This window comes from Poecile atricapillus, chromosome 15 (assembly GCF_030490865.1).
Source record: "Poecile atricapillus isolate bPoeAtr1 chromosome 15, bPoeAtr1.hap1, whole genome shotgun sequence".
Lineage (NCBI taxonomy): Eukaryota > Metazoa > Chordata > Aves > Passeriformes > Paridae > Poecile > Poecile atricapillus.
Genome location: NC_081263.1, coordinates 4616832 through 4639787, shown reverse-complemented (window position 1 = coordinate 4639787; position 22956 = coordinate 4616832). Strand labels below are relative to the sequence as shown.

Genomic DNA, 22956 nt, shown 5'->3' with positions numbered 1-22956 from the left:
CTGGTGCCTGTTAGGAAAAAAAAAGGACATGTGCAAAGGCTGATGTGCATGCACATCTGAAAGTGTTCTCTCTGCACACTACCAGTACACTGAGAGAAGTTATTAGAATTGGGAATCTAATAAAAACTATAAACATGGCCAAAGAGGTTAGTACTGCACAATGCTGGATACAATAATCCAGTAAGGCATTATTTGTGTCCTTAGTTTCCAGTCAACAAACAAATTCTAAAGAGCCACCAGAGTTACTTAAAGGCTCAAATTTAAGCACATTCTTAAAATCTCTGCTGAACAAGGGCCAAAATGTTCAGTACCACCATCTGCAGATATCCAAATTGCCTTGGGCAAAATGTTTCCCTTAATATAATCCAAGGTTTTGTTTGTTTGCTTTTTAAGTTGTCTAACTGTTCGGATAGGAGGAAAATGTCCTTTAAATTAAGGAAATTAGCAACAAATATGAATGTTATTATAAATATGGTAATTATTAAAAATATGGTAAAAATTATGGGAAAGGACAAACTGCAAAGGCAGGGGCCTTTAATGAACTGGTAAACTACTGCATATCCACTCTTTGCTACCCCATCATGTAGCCATGGCTTACATCTTTCATCAGCCTGCATTACAGACAAGAAAAGATTTGGATGGTGACACCTTTATCACTGAAGATCTCAGCTGTTATAAAAAAATAATTAACCACAGCAGTGAGAGCTTAAAATTAACCCAAGAGTAAATTCTCTAAAATCTTAAAAGCTGACATCTGAAATTCCAGGGTGCTGTATTTAATTCTTCATTGGTGCAGACTATCAAGAACATACGCAATAGTAAGGAAATAAAAACTGTAGATTTTTTTATTTTTTTCCTATCTCATTCCAGCCTGCTACAGTGCATTTCAGGAACAGCCTAGCTGTCAAGGTTATATCTGCACCATCATTCTGAAAATCCAAACTCACACCCACACAACACCACACTCTATCTTCGGGACTCCATTTCAACTCATCAAGGAAGCCAAGTCCACAGCCACCTAATGTGGGTGATGAGTGTTAAAGAATGAACTCCTGCAGCAGAGAGGCAGATTGCGAGCTCTTTGTTCTGGCTCAGCTTTTTTCATTATTACTGTTTTACTCTGGAAAAGGCAGGAGCAAAACCAAAGCCCTTTTCTAAGCAAATTAACCCACTGTTTTTGTGTACACTGTCTTTACAGATTTTCAATAGCTTTCATGAGCTGTGTGCATTAGCTCTGACTATGCCTTCCTGCCTGTATACGGAATGAGAGCCAGCCCGAGTGGCTATTACAGTTATCTCACTTTCTGGAGAGGATGGCAGGTAATGATATGTCCCAATATGTGCAATGGGGTATTATAGCTAAATACTCTTTGGAGTGACTGATGAACTCTTTTGCAGTATGCCTGTGATGACAATTTGAGGGGTAGTTATCCTTCTGTGCTTCCTGAATCTCTTGCTCCCGATGCGAAGCTGGAGCTGAAAGGTGAGGAGCTAAAAGGTGGAGGAATTGTTGGAGAGCCAGCAGAGAGCAGAGAAGCACCTCTGCATGGCTGTGAAAACAGAGCTGTGCACAACAGAGCTGATGCACAGCTGTAGCAGTGCACTCAGACGTGGAACAATGTGACTGGATAGAACCACACAGAAGATTCTGACCACTCCATTAAAATCCGAGTCCATTATGAGATTCTTCAAATAACCCAAGGACAGGACACGGTGCTGACAACTGGAAAGTGCTGCCCATGGCCATGGCAACAGCTCTGTGGTCTCAAACAAATCCTCACAGCTTTCCTGCCTTGGCTTCTATCTGTGAGAGAAAGACCATCCCCAGCGATGCAAGCAGGCTGAAGACATCACATCCTGCATGGAAAAAATACCTAAACAAAGGCTGTATGGATCACAGCTGGACTTGGGGATCATAAAGGTCCTTTCCAACCTAAACAATTCTATTATTCCGTGTCTCTCACTTGCAATTTGTATTTAACCAGTAGTAACTGGTGGTAGGGTCACAAATCCCTGTTAGTACATCCCACCCCACTGCCTCAGGGGATGCTGAGTGACTGCAAAACAGATTGAAACATCAACCACAAGGTCAGATCACAGGCCTTTTATCCCAGTCTCCTCCCAGTCCGACTTGCTGTACCCCAAATTAACGACTTGAGGTTAATCATAAATGTTATCAATGATTTTTGAGACATCTGAAATGTCATGCTGATACTTCCCCATCAGTGGGAGCAGTCTCACTGCTTCCAGTGGCTTCTGAGAATCTCAGTTTTTATGTTGTGTGAGAAATTAAAAATTCCATTTCCTTCATGCAACTGGGATGCAACATTCAAAAGAGATTTATCACTTCCAAATCAAATGGCATTTTATGATTTAGTGGGTTTTTTATGATTTAGTGGGGTATTTTTCCTCTCACGTTACTATTCCCAAAGCATCCTGGAAAATGGCAAAAACTCAAGGGCAGCTTTTTTAGCTGAACTGGGCAATAGGAGTCCTTGATATCTGTCTGCAAAGTGTCAATCACCTTTAAATCCCAACCTCACTTACGACGGTTCTCCTTGAGTAAGTGACAAGGCCAGTCTGGCAAAATGAAATTCTTCAGTAATACATTGACAAACTCAGAACCACAGAGCACCAAATTCCCCCTCAGTCTGGATTTGAATGCATAAATAAATAAGGCTCTTGCATTTATTTCTGCTAGAAGATTGTATTATTCCTTTCTGCAATTATGGAAAAATGCAGAGCACAGGCAAGATTTAGTGTCTGAGTTTTTGCTGCAAGACTCATGTCAGTAGAAAGGCGTTTGTGCTCTTGGGAATCAAAGTGAGATTCACCCATTTGTGGCAGGTGTTTTAAAGCACTCAGCCTAACAATCTACCCACGCATGGCACTACAGCAATTCAACGACTAAATTAAATCTCTGAATATTAAATTAATGATGGAAATCTAAAATATTAATATATTCTAATTGAATATTCTCTGATAAATTATCTAGGCATTCTCAGCAATTTGATTTTACTTTCATTTCTTAAGGAACTTTCAGCTGCATAAATACAGCTATTAAAGCAATTCAAAAAGGGAACATTTTCTGCTCAGACAAGAGAACTCTAAACACAAAGAATCTAAAAATTTCTTTCATATGATTGATTAAATCATAGAGCCCAAGACAGCTGAATCATTAAATGACTGCTTTCCTTCAGTCCCTCTGGCTTTAGCAAGGACAATATAAATTCCCCATGGGTCTGAATACAAGGAAATACAATATGTATAATTACAGTATAAGCTTGAATGCTGTTGTAAGAGAATTTTAAATGGAGCATTTATGCTGTAGCTGCACTTTTCAATCCATAATGCTGGGTGTGTGTGCATGGAAAGCCCATAAAGCACTGGGCATCTGCTTCCTTTGACCCAGATTCCCAAATGGCACACGCTGGGGTAGCCCCACCAGCTCTGGCAGAGATGTGTGATTTACATCAGGATCTGCCCCTCTCTTACAGTGAATGCTGGAAAATGAGAATGGTCTCATCAGGGAGAATGCAAAGCAAGGCACGTCCTTTCAGCAGTACATATAGCATGGAATATGTTTAGGAACTTGTTTCAGACTGTAGGTTTTAAAGGAATTTCAAATGGACACATCAAGCAAGCAGCACTGTGTCATATTTCACTTTCTCTGTTCATTCTGTGACTCATACGTAAGTCCTGGTTTGGTAACACACACACACACAGGAGAGATCAATACCAGAGCCAGGACCATGGCAAGATAAACACTTAATGAACCATTTTCCTGCTCATCTTTCCCTCTTTGATGTCAGGTTGGTTTGTGGTGTGAAATTGCAGTCAAGCCAGGAGCTGTCTCAATCTACATCCTTGAACCAGCTTTCAAAGAAAGGCTGTGACTCTCCCGAGCACCACAACCTGCACAGTGTCCCATTTCCTCTCCATTCCCTGGGCTTGCTCCTTCTTATCTTGGCCTGAGTGCTACAGTAAAGACCAAATCCCCTAATTTCTGAATTTCAGCTGAAGATGCTCACAGGCCATCAGAAAGGAGAGGTGCACTGAGAACCAGAACTAGCCATTTTTTTTTCTTTGAGTGTGTGTGTGCCTGGTAAGGCAAAAGAAACACCTGTTCCTGTGGAGAACAAGGAAGATCTAGGTCTGTTTGTAATCAAGGCTGTCTGCATCTCTCTCAGGAAAAGTATGGTCTGATGTCCTCTGGGAAGCATTTGCAAGGCCTTTTCTCAACAAACCTTCTCTCACCACAGACAGATGTCATCTGTCTTGCAGCTGGGGGCTAATGGATTCTGCTCTGCCAATTTCACAGCAGTGAGCAACGCTGTGATAGAGGAGGCAACAGGGATTTCCTACACAGCACAAAGGCACACACTGAAACAGCCATGAGGAGCAAAGGAGATGGCAGAATTGAGGGCTGATGGTCCAAGCTGGCAGGAATTTCACAGCTCAGTGTGCCTTGTGTGCATCCAGCACCAGGATTTCAGACTTTGGGAGAGGTGTCTCTCCCATTTCCTGCACCAGGGCGGGCTGTGGCTCACAACCAGGCTGTTGAGCTGGAGAGTGTGCAATCAACCTCTTTCACATTAAATATTCAGTGTCACAGGATAGCTTAAGATGAGCTAAACCCACCCATGAGTCCAGCACAGGATTTTGCAGCGTGTCAAGAGGAGCTCTCTGCTCCCTTAATGTGCCCCATGCTGCCGGAAACCCGGCCCGACAGTGACACCCCTGCTAAGCAGCAACACAAGAACTCAGGTATATTATATTCTTCAGGTATATTATATTCTGCCAACTTTCCAAGCCACTTCAGGACTTTCTGATTAAATTTACATAAAATGCATCCTTCCCTCTTATTCCCTGTTACACACATCAGGTTATTTCTAGTATTCTTGTGGCTGAGATCACCGGCTCTCGCATACGGGAGCCCATGCTGTGCCTGTAGCATGCAATCAAGGCAGTTTGTGAGAGCACCAAGATCCTGCCTTGGTCATCCTCAGGGGATTTTCATGCTGGTGTAATGAGAATGAGCATCTTGTTTATCATAAAAGAGCTAACAGGAAAATAAAACATTTTTCAGTTCCATGTTTAATAAAGGCAAGCTGGGAAAATTAGGGTCTATGAAATGCAAGCTGGGAGGCTCTAAGAGCTCTGCAAAGGTCCTGGAGATGAACTGAAAGTTTGGAGGCCTCACAAAGAACACATTTGCAGTGGTTGATAGGGGAGCCCATCATCTAAGCATGTCAAAGAGGGCCAAAGGCCAATTCTAAACAAGACTTGGATTTTTAAATGAATTATTTTCACATAGCCCATTGAGATGGACCAAGACTTGCCTTGAAAACTGAGTCAAGATTCCCATTCGAAGCAGCTGGAGACTGGCTTGTGGATCCAAAACTGAGATTCTTTTTGAAGTTCAAAAGAGGATGAAATACAAGATAAGCTAATAGATAATTAGATAATAGATAATTAAGAATTAGCTACGCGTGTGGCTAAAAGGGATGAGTCAGTGAGAAAATAGACAGAGCTCAGCAAGGGTGCAACTATTTAATATATTATCTTAGCTGATCAGTGTGCCTGCATGAGTCATTTGCTTGGAGAAGGAGGGGGATTTCATATTGTTTTTTGTATTTTTAATAGGCATTTTTATGGACTTCAGTTATAATAATGAGAGTACCTGACAATTAGTAATGAAATTAGCCTCACTACAGTGAAATATTTCACAGCATGTACAATATTATTCCTAGTACAAAGGTGGAAGTGAAGCAGAAGGAAATTAAACCCAAGATTTTCATAAATATTTCCAAAATAAATAAGCATATATCAATAAATTTTGATAACTTTTTTCTCAGGTCAAAGACAAAAGCAGAATTTACAAAACATTTTTTTGTACTAACAAATTATTTTTAGCTTATAAATGTCAGATGTTCATTTAAGCTCTTCGAAGAGTAAGTAAATCTTTTCAGCAGACAAAATTAATTAGAAATTCCTATTATTTTTTCAGCTATTATTTTTCTGAAACACATTTCCTAGTTAGTGTGGTTGATGTATATGAACAGATACGGATGTTCCTCTGAAAGAAAAAAAACCCTGTAATTAACAGAAGGGTTTTTTTTTGGCAGGGATAATGTTCCTTTTTACTTTTTTTCTCTAAAAACTTTTTCATTTAACGTATTTTATCAGAATGAAATGGTTTAATGAGCAGAGAATTATAGTTGATCCCAGCTGAACCAGATAGGGCTGCCTTTCGAGGTATGCGGCTCCCATCAAGCTGCATTCACCTTTGCTATGATTTAAACTTCATTCAGGCACAGCCTTGCTAAAAATACTGACAAGTAACTAATCAACTTCCATAAAATGGAATTTTTACGTTCACAATAGGAAGCAGGAGTAGGAGGGAACCTGAAAGATTTGCCTATGCATTTCAAATTAGTCTGACCTATAAAAACGCAAACAGCAAGTGGTTCAATGAAAATGTATTTCTGGTAGGGCTTTTTGGTTTTTAGTGATGAGATTTTTCATGCCATCCCTTCCTCTCCTTGGAAGAAGCCAGAACCACAGACAGCACTATGGAGGGACTGGTTTCCATCAGTTATACCTACAAAATGCAAGCTCAGGCAGACCTTTCTGGACCAAAAGAAGTTCAGTGTCCAAGAACCAGCGGTAGGTTTGAATGTTTTATATAAAATAGCAGAGAAAACTGTGACAGACCTGCTTCTGTTCAAATGAGATCTGAGCTGCAACTTCACATGTGCACTTCTGGTTCCAGCTTGTGAGCAGATGGACACAAAAATATTCAGTGCCCAGCAAGCAAAAGCATGGGAAATCAGATCAAAACTCTTACCTAGATCTAGGAGACAGCAAAATGCTCCAGGGCAATCTGAAGATTATGTGGATGGAAATAATCAGATAGTGCTGGTCTTTGAAGATGTTGATTTGTCCTATTTAGAGCAAAGTCTAATGGAGGGAGCTGTAACTCCTGGGAGGAATCACCCAAGCTTCACATTCAGGTGTTGGCAAAAGGGCCAGATGCTGCAGAGGAGCAGCAGCTCAACCCAAGCCTGAAACATCAGGGGTCTCACGCTTAATCAAGTTGCACTCTTTGTATGATCTTCCTGTCATTATGATGCTTTCTGTATGTCAGATGAAGAGGAAAACAGCCTTTTGTAAGCCAGTTTATTTCTTTTTATTTCCCACCCCATTTTTGCTTCATTTTCAGTGTTTCCTCTAGCATTTGTATTCGAAAACGGCAATGGAATATAGTGCTGAAAATCTGGGAGTTCTGTATTTTCACAAGCCAGGTTATCTTTCCAAGGTTACTGGTAGCCTAAGTGATGAATATAAATTCTTCTGTACCTATATAAAATTTATTATTTGTCATTTCCATTAATATTAGAATTTTGCATAGTCAAGTCCTTCTGTTTCATCTCCAGACTGTAGGGTAAAAAGTGCCACAGAGATTTCAGTCCTTATACATCAACAAATTTGCCATGGTAAGCTGGTGCCAAGTTGTCCTCTCGCTGTCTAGTCAAAACTCAAAAGAAATCAGCAGGGAATGGAAGAGAGCACAAGTTCATTTTGCAAGTACCACCCTTTATTTTTCACAGGAATTCAAGATTTAATCTAAATTATTAATTTTGAAAGGCATTTTTTGACACATCAGGTTATTCTCCTCTTCAGCTATTTCTTCAGCTTAGTAGGAAAACACATTAATGGGTCACTCCATACCCCACAATGCTGACCACACCAAGACTCCCTGGCTTCCCTCCCTGGTTTTATAAACAGATGTAAGAATATTTGCCACCTGGTACTTTTTTGTACTCCCTAATTGCACAGAGAAATGGCACCAACAACCCAAGTTTATCCAATCCCTGGCTGAACTGGGAACATGCCCCTTCCTCCTAGAAACACATAATGATGCAACTCATGTCAATCCAGGCACTGCTTCTAAAGGACTAAATGAACTTCCTGAGAAGGGATGCCAATGACACACCACTGCTACTCAAAATAACTTCTGAAATTTTGTAATTGTTGCCATTTTCTTCCAAGGAAAGAGCTGGAAGTGTCTGCCAAGGAGTTCTACTTTTTTTTTTACTTTTTCTTTTTTTTTTCTTTTTTTTTTCTTTCCAGCTAATAATTTGACTGCTCAAAAAAACCCAAAACCAGCACCCACAAGAGCAATAGCAACACATATTTGTATTTTGCTAACACTTATCAACAGCAACAATAAATCAACCAAACGTCTCTGCAAAACACTCCTTTTCCCTTCCTTTTCCTGTCCTCCCATAACCATCACAGAAAACCACAGGGGTAAACCTCATCCCAGAGATTATCCTTGTGAAGAGAGAAAGCAGCAGCCCAGGGGAGGCTGCCGGATCCATCTGCAGCGGCGGCAGGCAGCCAACCTCCCCCGGGAGGAGGGCACGGCGAGGGAAGGATGCAGCACCCTCATCGCTGGGTGCCACCAGGCACAGCTTTTACACCTGCAGCCGCTTTCTGGATGAGAGCGTGGGCAAAGTGCCACCCTGGCAGCAGTGGCAGCGTCTCGGGAGGGACTGGCTGGAAGGAGGCGATTAGGCTGCCGTCAGCTGGGGAGGGAAACTGGGGTGAGGAGCTTTGGAGCAGCATGGAAAAGGAAAACTGTTCCTGCAGGGTGAGGGGAGAGCAGAGAGCCTGTGCTTTGAGCCAGGCTTCCCACACCTCCTGCTTCACCAGAGCCATGACAAGATCACCATTACTATTAGCAGTTATCCCTGTTTTGTACTCACCCGAACCAGCTGCTGCGGGAAGGGCCCTCTGGAGTTTTCTGGCACGTTGATGGGTGGGATGACCCAGTCCCGCTTCTGCCGCCGCAGCCCGTTGGCACTCTGGTGCTGCCGCCACGGCAGCAGGGTGTCACTCTGCTGCTGCACCAGCTCTCCAGGCAGTGCCTTCCTTCCTTTGGGCTGTTTTGGACACAAGAAAGCACAGCCAGTTAGCTTCTTCCTCGCCTCTTAGGACCTGTCCCAACAGTGGCGTAAACGGCCATGTGGAACAAAGACACAACGCGCTTTACTGGCAGCTCTGCTGCCACTTGGTTTTCACAGAAACAGAGAATCAGATAGGTTGGGAAAGACATTGGAGATCATCAAGTCCAACCTGTGACCTAACACCACCTCATCAACTAAACCATTCACAAATGTATGGAGCTGTCACTCCCAAGTCAAGACACCTCCCAGAATATATCGTCTTCACTACAGCAGCTGCAAGGAGATGCAGCAGAGCACTGGAGTGAAGAAGTTTCTGCCAATTTCCCATAAGTACAATCTACCAGAACACAAAAAATGGGAGAGGATTCCTTTACAGTCCATCTCATGGGTCCAGCTTTATTGTCTGGTACTAAGCATAAACAGGGCTAGAAAAACCTGCACTCTGTGGTTCTGCAAATTCTGCCACACGAACCCAAACCCAGCCAGAGGTAGAGTCAGCACCATGGTTGCAAAAGTGTGTTAGTTCAGATTCTTAGTTCTTCATAACAAATGATCTTTATATGAGAGCTGGGTTTTGAACACAAATCCCAAAATAAACTCCCCCACACTGCCTGGGAAGTGTAATACATCTCAGGCACAGTAAATTTTTATTATTTGGTGTGACTTTGAGTCCTTCTTTGTGATTTTTTTTTTAAACTATGGATTGTCTGCATGGAATACTTTGCTGTTGGAAATGCTACAGTGCTATGAATAAAAATGGAAATGATGGGACCATGGTTTTGACTTAGAGAGACTGGCTCACTATTAGAAAATTTATGCCTTATAGAATGATGAATCAATGAAATGTAGATTTGGGAAGGCTCTTCAGAGGTTATGCAGTCCCAAAACTTCAGTACTCTGTGGTCTTCTAGGATTCCAGCAACTACTTCTGAAAGTCTGCAGAAAAGATAACTAAGCAAGGCCTTTTGTTACCATATGGTGACCCAGACTCCCACCAGAAAATGTTTAAACTTTCATAAATCACAAAGAATGCACGTTGCATTCTTTTCATTTGAGGTAAGATCCAGTGGGAATACTGTTCTCTGAATGTTACAATTTTCAGTTATTTTTCTCAAAAAAAAAACCAAACCCAAAACCCACTCACCCCCAAACCAAATTCCCCAATACACAAGAACAATGCAGGAAAAGCTATCAAAGCATTCTCTGAGGCTCCTGCCATTTTAAGCCACATTCACTTTTTGTCTTACTCCAAACATAAAAACCCAAACACCCTGCAAGCAGTTATCTGTAGGCACTGATTTCAGTGGGAATCATTGCTTTGGGCTTTCTAGTTTGATGTAAATCCATCTATTAGCACATTTCAATTCTTGACTGGGAGCTAAAGAAACAGGCAGTCACCTCAAGACTGCACAGTATATGGAAACTAAACAGTGTAAGCAAGTTCAACTGAGATGTGGCTCCAGAGCTGTGTGAACCTTCTCCAGAAAAGCTGGAGATGCTGAGAGCTGGGCACAGCAGCAAGGAGCTCATTTTCACAGCTTGGTTATGGCTCTGATCTCTGTTACCTGTGGAGGGCAGACATCCACTGGCTGCAAGGATGGGAAGCATTTGTGCCAAAATGCAGATATTTTTACTGCAAACCTTAAAAACAAGCCTGTTTCAGAGCTAAATTTTCACAGCACAGACAAATATGGTCCTTTCAGTCACACACAGAGGCACATTCCTCAGGTCCTGTCTCACACTCACGATGTGGGTTGTGTTCACCTAAGTGCTGTTTACACACCTTCAGCAAAATCACAGCACCATGTTCAATATTTAGATGTTGCTCTTAGAATGCTTACTGAAGTGTGCAATAAACAAAGAAACAGAATCATGGTGTGGCAGTGGGAGACTTTCTTGGGATAGTCAGGATACTGTAGGCACTCCTGACCTCCTCCTTCCCATGGCATGCAATGCTATATCCAAAAGAGGTTTCATTTAAAAAGGATTTTATTGCCAGAAAGGTATCTTTTCTGAACACTGATGAAAACAGTGTTATCTAAAGAAGACACCCAGAAATGCATGACAACGTGAAACAGGAGTATGAGACATGAGCCACAGAATCGTGGATATCCCCTATTTTTTTTAATTGGCTTGTGATTCCCAAATGGGAATCCTTTGAGAGCAGGTATTTGGATCACTTTATATAATTGGCAACTGAGCATGGGGATAGATTATGAAAGGATGGTCAAATAATTTGTGCTCTGCTGAGTTTACACAGTGGAATGAGTCTGAACTAAAGACAGACTTGAGAATTAACACAAGTCCCAAAGCTCTGTGTATACTGAAATAATTAGTGTCAGCTCAGCAAGGCAATACCAGCCTTTTTAGTCTGTATGAAATACTTGCTGGCAGGTGACTAGACAGTGACTAGCTTGCTTGTCACTCTTCATGATGTTTTCCTATATTAGAATAAATCATCAACATGACTCTGAATTTGATATGTAGAATTTCAAAAGCATCTTGCAACAACATTTTTTTTTTCTTTTTTTAAACAACAGCTCTTTTTTATCTTCATTTGTTGACAATGCATTCTCATGACCTTAATTTCTCTGGTGTTGTTTAAATATGTTGTACATGTTTTCTGCTGTTTAAAAGCTGTGAGACAAATGCAGTAACAAAGTCTGGTGAGTATAAGTGCCAGAACTATTCAGATCTATGACTGAAACATCCCAGAACATATATGGAATAACAGCATCGTTGAACTGTGAGCCCCAGAAAACTCTCCTGTGTCTTTGAGTTTGCAAGAATCTAAAGTTCAACTCAAAAGCAGAATGTGACACCAAATTCAATTAATTCTAAAATACAGCTTCCAGTTCTGGTTTTCCTGAATAACAGTTTTTACTGAGATGACAACTGCTTCTTCTCTCATGGCCTCACTGGCCACATGCTTTATGAATCTTAGAATCATTTTCAAAAGATAAAATATTCCTCTACCCTTTTGCAGTGCCACCAGAACACAAACTGTCCATACTCCTTCACAAAATCAAATCAAGCACTTCTAGTGCTGCTGCTTTGGGGTGGTTTCCCTTCACTGTTTTTGTGACTCTCTTACATACAGCACGAGGGTGATGGTGTGCAGCACCAGAGAAGGCAATCCATGAAACACATGCCCAGGGGAAAGTCAAATCCACTCTCCATTCCAAAAATTATACAGTGACATTTATAACTTGTTACAACAGGATCAAACTCTTAAACATGGAACATGTGAGCACGGTCTTTGGTAATACAGAGATAATTACAGGAGGATATAAAATAGTCAGGTAATTCAGTAATTATGTCTGTCTATCACTTTGTGACACTGATAAGCTAGAGAAATACAGCTGAGCCAAAACAGATGAAAACCTTCAAGATCAAGAGGAAGAAGTAATTACAAAGTGTGGGATGAAGAAAAACAACAGGAGAAGAGCCCATGCTGGGATGTAAACTTGTTAGGAGAGTTTGGATTCAATAGGATTTAATGCCTTAGCATTTGTATTGGGGCAGAATCTTTCAGAGCTTGCTGAAGAAGCTGAGCAGTGCTGTGCTGGCTGTATTATTTAAAGCCCAAATTCTGCAAGTCTGGGATTGACACTTGGCTCAGAGTTATCCCACGTCTCTTCCAGTGGGCTTCTGGCCCATAACTGTGACACACATGGACAACGCCAGTGCTGGCAAATCATAACGCAGCCCTTGCATCTTCTGCTGATAAATGCTTCTTTCTCTGGAATGTGCAACTCAAATATTTGTTATGAGCAGTTGCAGGGAAGAGGAAAAGCCTCTTGGAGACCATCCTCCCTGCCTTTGATAAGGCAGCTGAAGAGCTGAGGATCAGCTGCAGCTCAGAGTGGCAGAAACTGCCCTGCAATTTCCCTTGCCACTCTTTTGGTTTGGGGTTTTTTTGTTTGGCTATTAGTTGACATCAAGTAAAAACATATAGGAATCAATCAGAAATCTTTCACTGAGATGGCAGATCAAGCTTTCAGAAAGCAATGCGAGGTTGGAGGAGGTGCAGCCTCAATCACAATCCTAATTTTTCACAATCTATAAGGATTGTGAAAAGAACTTTCTTCTCCCAGGCTGCTTCACAGAAGGTGTAGGGGTGTCTTGGAGTCCATATCAGCAGCTTCAATGGCCTCTCCCAGGAGTCATTTCCAGTCCCTTTTCAGTCTAGAATTGCCTTTAAGGATGGTGAACACAATTGGCTGCCTTCAGAAGAGGACGCAGCTAAATCCCAAAGGGACTGTCAGACTTCAAAACCCAACAGCCTCAGGACACCTTACTCCAAACTGGTGAGGCTGTAGGGTGCTTCACCTAACTCCATTTACACCCCAGTGCTGAGAGCTCAGGGACATTCCTTGTCTGCACCTGGCACTGGGAATAAAGGATAAGTTGGAAAAGCCATTTAGTGAGTTATAATCTCCTGTCAGCGTTGGTCTGTGGCTCATCAGCCTTCCATTTATTGGGAGACTCAGACTAAACCCAACCTCTACTCGTAAAAGAGGTTGAAAAATAATCCCGTGACAGAACAGAACACGTGGGATCCCAGCAGCCCCTCCAGCCCTATCCTGCTCGTGACAAGAAGGCCACAAAGCACTGACTTTTCACTAGTCCACAAATAAAAGCAGTGAGTGTGAAGAAACACCAGCTTCCACCTTCCGCTACACTTCGCAGTAGCCAGTCTCGCCAGCTGGCTTGTCTCCCCTCCCAGCCAACCTGCCTTTGATATCCGTCAGCCTCTGGCTACGGAGACATCTGGAAGTTATTATCCAGCAGAGCGTATCACAAACCCATTTACATAATATAATATCATATTTTGTGTTCCTGCTTAGCTGAACATTTTGGATCACTCTAATGTTTGGGTAAATAAGCCGCCATTCCCTGCATATAAATAACGAGTGAGTCTTAGGGTATGTTTGTTGGAGATTAATAATTTCATAGGGCTCAACCCGAAAAATGAAATGCTCCAGATTCGGCACTAAAATATATTATATTTGCACTTGCAATAAGAACTACCTGCAACTGGAGGAAAGGAAATAAGGCCTTTACTTCCCAGGTATCAAAATTATTTATGATATAACCTGTTTTATTTATATGCCAGTCTTATTATTTTCGTAGGATCTTTAACGCTTCACACTAGACATTTTTCAGAAAAGAAATAATACTTGGGTTGCTCTCTTTCTAGTGTCACTCATAGGGTTTAACTGAGGCAATGTGTTTTTAATATATTTTTGTCAATACAAGGGGCTACAAAGCCACCTTTAGTCCATTGCTCAAACATATTTCCCTTCATCTCCTATATCAATATACATTTTGGAAACTGGTACCATTTTCTCCCAGAGAAAAAAAGAATCTAGTTAAAAATATTTAATCTGAAGCATTTTTGCTTGTTTCCATGGTAGCTGCAGAAAGGACAGGAGAAAATGATATTTACCAAACAGAAAATAAGACAATGAAAATAGAGCTTAGTTCTTTAACAAAAGGAACATGAGACTGCTTGCAAAATAAACATTTGCATTAATTCTGTTCTAAGGAAACAACATTTTGCTGACATCAGGGATGGCAGTGGAGGACGAATGAACCCTTTTTTCCCAAAATGCACCATTTCTCCAGTTTTTGATCTTCCAGTATAGAAAGATATTCCATTTTGTGTTCTCACACGGTAGAATGAAAGGGTTGCAGAACAAACAGCAAATTTATTTATTTTACAGTAATTGATTCCCTTTTTATTTAGGTCATTGCTGAATTCGCTGAAGTTGGAGACAGGAAAAAAAAAAGTAGTTTTAAAAAGATCAGACTTTTTATTTTAGACTTTAATTTATTATAGCTGTGCTATGTGAAGCTATTATTTAGGAACTGCACAGGTAAGGAATCCATAATCTGTTTTTCTCCTTATCCACCCTCTAGAACTCTGCGATGACTGTCTGTATTAGCTTTATTTACTAATAGTTGTAAGCTGTGGTAAATTTAATCAAAGATAGCTTCTTGTCACATCCCATTACCATCACAGCATAAATTGCCATTCATGAATGATTTGTGTCAAAGAGCTCTGAAAACTATTGTTTTAGCAGCAAGATGTTCCAACACGCGCAGCTCTTCATCAGGGGCATTAAATTAATGTGTTTGCAGAGAAGCCACTAATTGACAATGAGATGGGATTTTGGCAGTACACTTCCACTTTAAAGATAATGAACAGTGTTCAAATACAGAGAAGAACCCCTTCTGCTCCTAAAACTGTAGTAATAATTTCAGGTATAAACCAATCCTGACAGGATATTTCCAGTACCCAAGCAAGCTGTTTGATCATCACGACTTCCAAAAGCAAACAGTGGAATTTCAGCGCTTGTGACCTTTATCAAATCTGGCTACATACAGTCAGGAATGTTATGTTTGGTTAGGAACTCATTAAACAAAATTACCTCTCCATTTATAGAAACCATACAAGTACAGTATAAAACATTTTAATTAAATCAGCTAGTTAAGCAAAAATTCATTACTTTTTGTTTTTATCAGCTAGCAGTGGGGCTGCATAGAGCAGTTCGCATTAGAGTCAATTAGTAAGAAAAATTGTCAGATTTGGCAAGTGCATGAGCTTCCAGAACACATCAGCTGACAGGAAAGAAAAAGTTTGACTAAAAGCTAACCAAGTTACTGCCCTCAGAGGAGGAGAATGAGCCACGTAACACACACAAATGCATCAGCCATGCCAAAACCCCTCGTTCCCGAGGAGTCAGTGTCAAAGCTTTACATGCCCCGTGGCTTGAGAGCTGAAAAATGAGGCATGCATGCAAATTTAAGGTTATTGGGTATCTGGCTGGCTTTGCAGGCTTTGGAAAATTTTACCCGATAGAAGCAGTAAAATGTGATCAGCGTGACAGAGGAATCAAAATGTTCCTTGGTGTTGCAGGGCTGCAAAGCAAGAAAAAAGCTGAAGAAGAGTAACAGGAAAAACGAGGTAATTTTTTAATAGGGAGAACACGACATACTTGGCTTGTGAGTCAGAGAGAAGATCCTTTCCTTGCAAAAGGTGCCCTTTGTGGGTTTCTGTAATTAAATACTGAGTTGAGTCTGGACTCTAGAGAAGAGATGCACCAGCTCTGGGCATAGCCCATGTGGTTACCACAGGCTCTTATTTAAAAAACCCCAAGTACATGTTACTCTCTTTGATCAGAAAACCTAACAAGGCTGGCAAGGGCCCCATGGACACAGGCTGCAGCCAATGCCCCTGGGGCTTTCCGGGTGCCTGATGGCCAGGCTGGGACTGCAGGTGTTGATTTCCCAGTAGGATTTAACTGAAATTCAGAAATCTCCTGAACTCACCCACACCTTCTGTTGGGTGAGTTATCACCAATTTAAGCTGAAATCCAGGCAGTCACCAGAGCACTTCAAGAGGCTTTGCTTTTGTGCTGCAGCGTCAGGACGGGCGCGGGCAGCGCGCTCAGTTCGTTACTGAGCAGACACAAAATGCCCACGGGATCTCTAAGGGATGGGAGTTTCAGCTGGGAAGGAGAGGCAGAGCTGTGCTCAGACTTATTCTGTGGTACCACACGGATGATTAGAGGCACCTCCTGGCCAGTGCACTCTCTCAGGGTTTCAAATGATCTTCCTCTTCCATTCTCTGGAAGAATCACGTACCAAAGCAGGTACATTAGAAATCTGTCTGCCTTTGGTGGAATCTTTTATGGTTCCCACAGGTTTCCAGCATCTGTGATGCTTTTCTTGTCATTGTCAGGCTTTGAATATTGCAAGAGCTGTCAATGGACAGAAGATGACATCACCTCCAAAGTACAGCTCTGGATGTACTTTTTCCTCCTCACTTTAAGGCTTCAACATCTTATCCCAACAAGAAATGTTCTGATGAGGTTGTTTCCTTGCAAAGCTCCCCACATCAACTTGACCTTTTCACACTCCCTTTGTAAGATCTAATCTCACAGTGCTTCTCAGGTAGGATTGTTTAAGAAACATATAAATTACTGTTGTACTCTACCTTCTAGTGTTTACAAAGAGACACTTCTATCTTCAAGTTAATGTCATTCTCATAATTGGCAGAAGCCATACACAATGGCTTCAGAAGTACAAGTACTTCTCAAGAGCAGGGCTATTAAATCACAAAATACTCATACTCGTTACCTGTAGGTTGGGAATAAAGGTGGTAGATCTTGTCACATATTACACAGTGAAAACCTCTATTGCAGCCTGGAATTACCTCTCTCATCCTGCACCTAATCTTGAGAAAAATGTATGAAATATCTGGGCTAGCAATCTGAGTTCTTCCTCCCCAGTAAAACTTCTAACAAATAATTGAAAACATGCTTCCAAAACACATTTCTTTTGCTTCTAAAACTCAGGCTACTACAAGTGCTCTTTATCAAGGAAAGAAGTGGGAGCAAGTTTAAAAGCCTGTGAAAAATTGTAATCTCATTTTATTTTTCTAAAGCCATGAGGTTCAAAAGATACATGAATTAAAATATTCATAATGAATTAAATGTAACAATAACTCCTCCTCTTCATAATGTTTGCAAGTAAAAAGATCACAAGAGATTTAAAAGATCACAGGCGCTGCTGCTACTTTAGCACAAAGCAAAGTAATTCAGTCTGGTACTTCTCCTCAGTGCTAGCATGAGAATTTGCCCTTTCAAGTTATCCTTTGGTTATTTCAAGAGGCTCTTGAGAAAAGACTGTTCTTCTTTTTTTTTTTCTCCAATTCCAGAGTGCACCTAAGAAATGCTCAAAGTTGACCGTGAGGACACATTCAATTTATCTCCATTTGCAAGATGAAATTTAAGCCTGAGTTGAAATACTTTGCTGGGTAGGGACAGTGTTTGAGATCCCACTCCTTGCTGGGACTGGAGGCCCCCAGGCCACCCTGCTCTGCTGGACACCCATCCCTGGCTCCTCTCCTCACTCCTCCAGCTGGACATGCCAGAGGGTCACCACTCACCCAACAATCCAGGACCGGCCTCCAGAGGCTGGGAGGAACCAAAACCCTCCTCACACCGGGCTTGCACCAATCTGTCTCAGCTTGCCAAAGGAAAAATCCTGGACACTCAACAGCCCCTAAAGAAAAGCTTATTTTAATGGATGTGCCTGTATAAAGCAATTTTTGTCTGTACTCAAACTCATGTTTACAAGCAGCTGTCATCAGATTATCACAGCAATGGAGGTATTTTTAGGCTGTCCAGTCCAAAATATTTTTTTTGAAGTGGCAGTCAGACTTCAGCAGTTACCAACAAAGAACATGAAACGGGAGGTCAAAAGCTTTGATCTGGCAAGGGCAAGGAACACATCACAGGCAGGAGCACGCAGCAGTCCAAGGGGTTGGTTTTATCAGAAAAAAACTTATTTCCGTGTAGGCAGTTCAATCCTTAGGACTTCTTTTTGTTTGAAGGAAGACAGATCTGGAGTGAATTTCACTTAGAGATGGTCTTTGGAGCCCAGCTTTGAGCCTGACCCTTGGTATGATGCTGACTGCTTAAGAACTAAATGCAGCAAGTGCAGTGCTTGGAAACTTCCCGTAGTGGGCTGATTTTCCACGGCAATGAGCACCTGTGTGTCACATCTTATCTTGGCTTCAGCACCAGGCAATGGGATTCAGCACACCTGAAAATCAGGCCAGGGAAGTTCACGTGTTTTCACAGACACCACCCTCTCCTCCTGCAATGATTACATGTGAGATGTTCAAATTCGCTGAAGCACCAGGTCAGGCAGGGTCAGCAGATGCTTCTTCATTAGACTTGCACAAGTACCATGAGCGGTCTCACTGGTAACAATTATATGATATTAATTTATTAATCATCCTCTTTCTCATCTTTTCCACAGATCTGATCTGTTAAAACACCAAACAATGTCTCACGAGTTGTCTGAAGGAAACAGAAATTTCTGTATGTACCCTGCCTGATGGGCAAATCCAGGCCTCGCTTTGCTGATGAGATACAGAAATAAAATTATTCCAGCTGTCATTTTCCTGGGTTTAGTTACTGCCTTGGATCCCCCACAGAGGTAGTGAAAGAGGACAGTGCCAGTATAATGACCCAGTACTTAAAATATGCACCAGTATTGTCAGAAAAAGGCCAGATGACAACTAAAACCTCATTTTTTTCAGCCCTTCTCTAGTGCTAAAACAGTTTGATGGGGCAAACTCTCATCACCCTGATGTCACAGATAACATCTCACCGCAGTGCAGGGAAAATAAAGAAGAAAGAAAGTGAACACATTTTTTTGGTTTCCTCCAGGTGCACCTGCTCAAGAGTGTCAGGGAGATTGGAGTCACGGGAAGGAAGCACAGATCCCAGTTAAAATCTGATTTTCCTCTCTCAAGTTAGGGCTCCCCAGCTTCATGCAGAGCATCCTGGCTGCACAATAACCCAGGTCATGAAAAAGAGCAGTGCTGAATAAGCCTTTCCTTGCCCAGAGACCTTTGTGCTTGTGATTAGCAATAAAAGGCAGTTCTTGGAATTTAAAAACCTGAGCCAGGTAAAATACCACAGATGATTATTTAAAGGCTTTAAATAATAATAAAAAACCCACAACCTTCTGTCTGTAAGAATCAGCTTTTCACATTCACATTGTATGGCTGTGGACTCATAGCTGGGTTATGAAAGCAGCCCAAAATAAGATGAGACATAATAAAACACAAGCTGGGCTTAAGCAAGAACTGATTTCTGACAGCAGCTCTCAATGTTTTAAACTCTAGCTGCAGACCTCATATATTTCCAAATTTAATTTCACAATTCCCAGTGATGTAACTTTACAAACATTTACATATTTCCATGCTCATAATTTGAAAAGCTCAAGCAATGAGAAACTTTGGTTGACATAAACATGGTTCAAAGAAAACAGTTATTTTTTTCCCCAAACAAAGTCACTGGCAGCAGATGACTGACATCTTACATGTGCTGAATATATCCTGTATCTCTAAGCTCTTTTGTTGTGAATTCCTTTCTGTGCTATATTTCTACAACCTGGATTTTAACTTGTGAGGTGAGAACTACACAAAAATAGATGGCTAAATAAATACAGAAGAAAATATGCCAGATGTGCATTAGACACATGAAAGGACTGGAAATGAAAGAAAATAATCAATATAAATGAGAAGGTCAGAACTTCACATGGGATGAGCCAACACAGGGGGTGGAGGAAGCTGATTTTCAAGGAATGATGAGGAGGAGCTGGGGCACAGAGGGCAGGTGTGGGGTGGGAAGGACAAATGGCACAATATTTCTACTTGTAATTGGGAAGATTTGAGTTTCAGTAACTAAAAAACAGGACACTCTGAAGACTACAGTCCTCAGCAATGTCACTGTTCACAAACATAACTTTAATTTTTAGACTTTTGGTTGAATCAATATCCAATTTTTCAAAATAATAGAAAGCATTCTTAGAAAAGAAGACATTACATTGCTAATTCCAGATAAGTAAAGCCTGGCTTTACTTTTTCTTCTGGAGCATTATCCCACTCAAGTTCATCTTTCACAAATGCTGACACAAGCCACAAAGACTTTATTATTTCATAAAATAGCATCCTTTTTCATTTTCTCCTTTATTTTCTTCTCTTTTCTTTTTTCTTTTATTTTCTTTTTCCTTCCTCCCAAACTACACCCACAGCCCCGACTGATACTTTCAATTGGAACAACAGGCAGCCAGACAAGAACAGTAGAAGAAACTTTATCTTAAGTATTTATTGTTATGCTGGAATATCACTCAGTTTCCTATAGGGTAATTCAGCACTCTTGTGGGAAATGTGTGACCTCATTTGCATCTTCTAATTGAATTGCTATCAGGTTTCCTGCAAGACTGAACAAAAAATTTCCTTGAGTTACTAACATCACTTGTAGTAACCAGAAAAAAAGTTTCCATTCAAGTGTTAACTGGGGAGGAGGGGAAATGTATGCTTCGTGTATCATAAAATACATTTTTGAAGTATATGCCTTCTTTTCTATCATTTCACCCTACTAGCATGACACTTTAATGTTGTAGTTAGAACTCTTTCATTACAGTGGTTTTCACTGAAAACTGGCAGGTTATTCAGTCATCTAAAGCAATCAGCACATTTGTAAGGCCAGCACTGAAAGAGGGGAAATTGTCACTGTGTTGGGTCTCTCCCCATTAAAATGTCAGGTTGTGTCAGGAGCAAGGCTCAGCTGGGGGAGCTGAGGTATGGACACAAAACCTTCTGGTTTTGCAGTGGAAGCACACAGGGGAGGACTGTCCCAAGCAGAAATGATCTGCTGCCCTGGAAGCCCTTGGCTGCTACCAAAGCTCTCCCAGCCTGTTACACAGATTTTCAGTCACACATCCTGTGACAAGAAAGGATCACAGACCCAAAGGATCATTTATTGATGGATTAATCCTCTCTGCTCTCCTGGAAAGCAAGCCACGGTCCCCACTGTGCAGGCAGGCTCACTCCTGGCCCCCCAAAACCTCAGCCAGTATCCCAAAGCCATTGATTTCCCCTATAACATTTATTCCTGTAACATTGATGTATTATAACCTCCACAATAAACCAAATGTCTAATAATGGCCATTCTAGGAGGGCTGGTTTTGATGCAGTTTTAATCCCTGGATAATCACAAACTAAATTCTGATTCATCCTTTCAGAGAGGGTTCTGAGGGGCACCAAGCCCCCCGTCACGAGGGGCTGCTCCTGCTGAGGGCTGCTGCTCATGGAGCTGAGGAGGAACAAGGTAAAATAAATTTTGTGCTGTAGGTGCCAGCAAACAGTGATCAGCAGGTGCAGTAACTGAATTTCATGCCAGTTATAATGTCTGGGAGCTGTTCAGCATTTTCGCAAAATCAGTCACAAATTTACAAAGTAAAATGGAAATAAATGGATGCACCAGAAGAAAACTGGTCTCACTCCCTCTCTCAGGTCACCTTCTCCTTTCTCTCCCACGTTTGCCATCTCTGTATCCTGAGTATAACAAAACAGTCTGAAGTGTCTTTAAAAAACATATATATACAGTTCTGCTTGAGTCATATTATTCTACACAAAACCAAATGTGAAATCTGCTTCTAGTAAAAGCCACAAAATGTATAAGGGTCATGGCCTGAAACATATTGAAATGGATATTGTAAGGTTTGGGGTTCTTTTTTCAGCACAAACACTATTATTTTTAAAAAATAATCTCATAATCATATTTATTTCTTTAGTAAACAAAGGATTATTTTGCTTGCAAAAACCACAGGCATTTAAATAAAACACAAGTCAGATGCCTGCTATAGGGACCCACAATAAAACTGCTTATGACCTTGTCATTAGTCTTGTTTTCTGTATTTTTCCAGCCTCAAACTACAACTAATAAGGCTTTTAGAAAGGAGAGATATGAATTTTAAGAAGCTTAGCTCTCTCTGTTTTCATCCAGAGTTCAGATTACATTAACATTAGATGAATTTCCGACCAAATATTCTACTAGAACAGAAATGCGTGCTTATTCAGGTTTTTTTTCTGCTAGACTGAGAAGAAATTTAAAGCACTATATAAGACATCTTACTTTGTTCCTTCAATATTTAATTACTTTTAGAAGGCAGCAGTATTTCTTTGGTTAGAAATGGCAAATAGAGTTCACAATAACAAACAGGACTTAATTACATTTTGCACAAGCCCAAGCTATACTGAAGAGCAGCAGAAGTGTATTCATACGACCCTAAGCCCTGCAAAACCTTAGGGGTCAACCCACTGGGCAAGTGAGAGATTTAAGTCTGTCCAAGTTTTTTCCTTTTTGTCTCACATGTGGCAAAAGTTTTTCCAAATAGCACAGATTTACATGGTGGAATTCTAACAACTTGACACAGGAAGTCTCTCCTTCTTTCCCCATCCTGCCCTGCACTCTCTGTCCAAGCACTGCAGAAAGGGTGATAGCAGAGGATGATAGATTCTTGCTGTCTGCACCATTCCTGTGGTGCATTAAAGCAAATTACAGCCATGGCCAAGAGACCCCACCTGTCCCTGAAGGAGCCATGGCAG

At 41.2% G+C, this 22956-nt stretch overlaps 1 protein-coding gene across 1 annotated transcript in view; it reads right to left on the bottom strand.

The window, feature by feature from the left end:
• The window catches only part of CDH4 (cadherin 4), a 413499-nt gene that overhangs the window by 141494 nt on the left and 249049 nt on the right, over window positions 1–22956 (bottom strand). The window contains exon 4 of the mRNA XM_058850685.1: window positions 8775–8951. Within this exon, the coding sequence (XP_058706668.1) occupies window positions 8775–8951 (177 nt within the window). The remainder of the gene's footprint in view (window positions 1–8774; window positions 8952–22956) is intronic.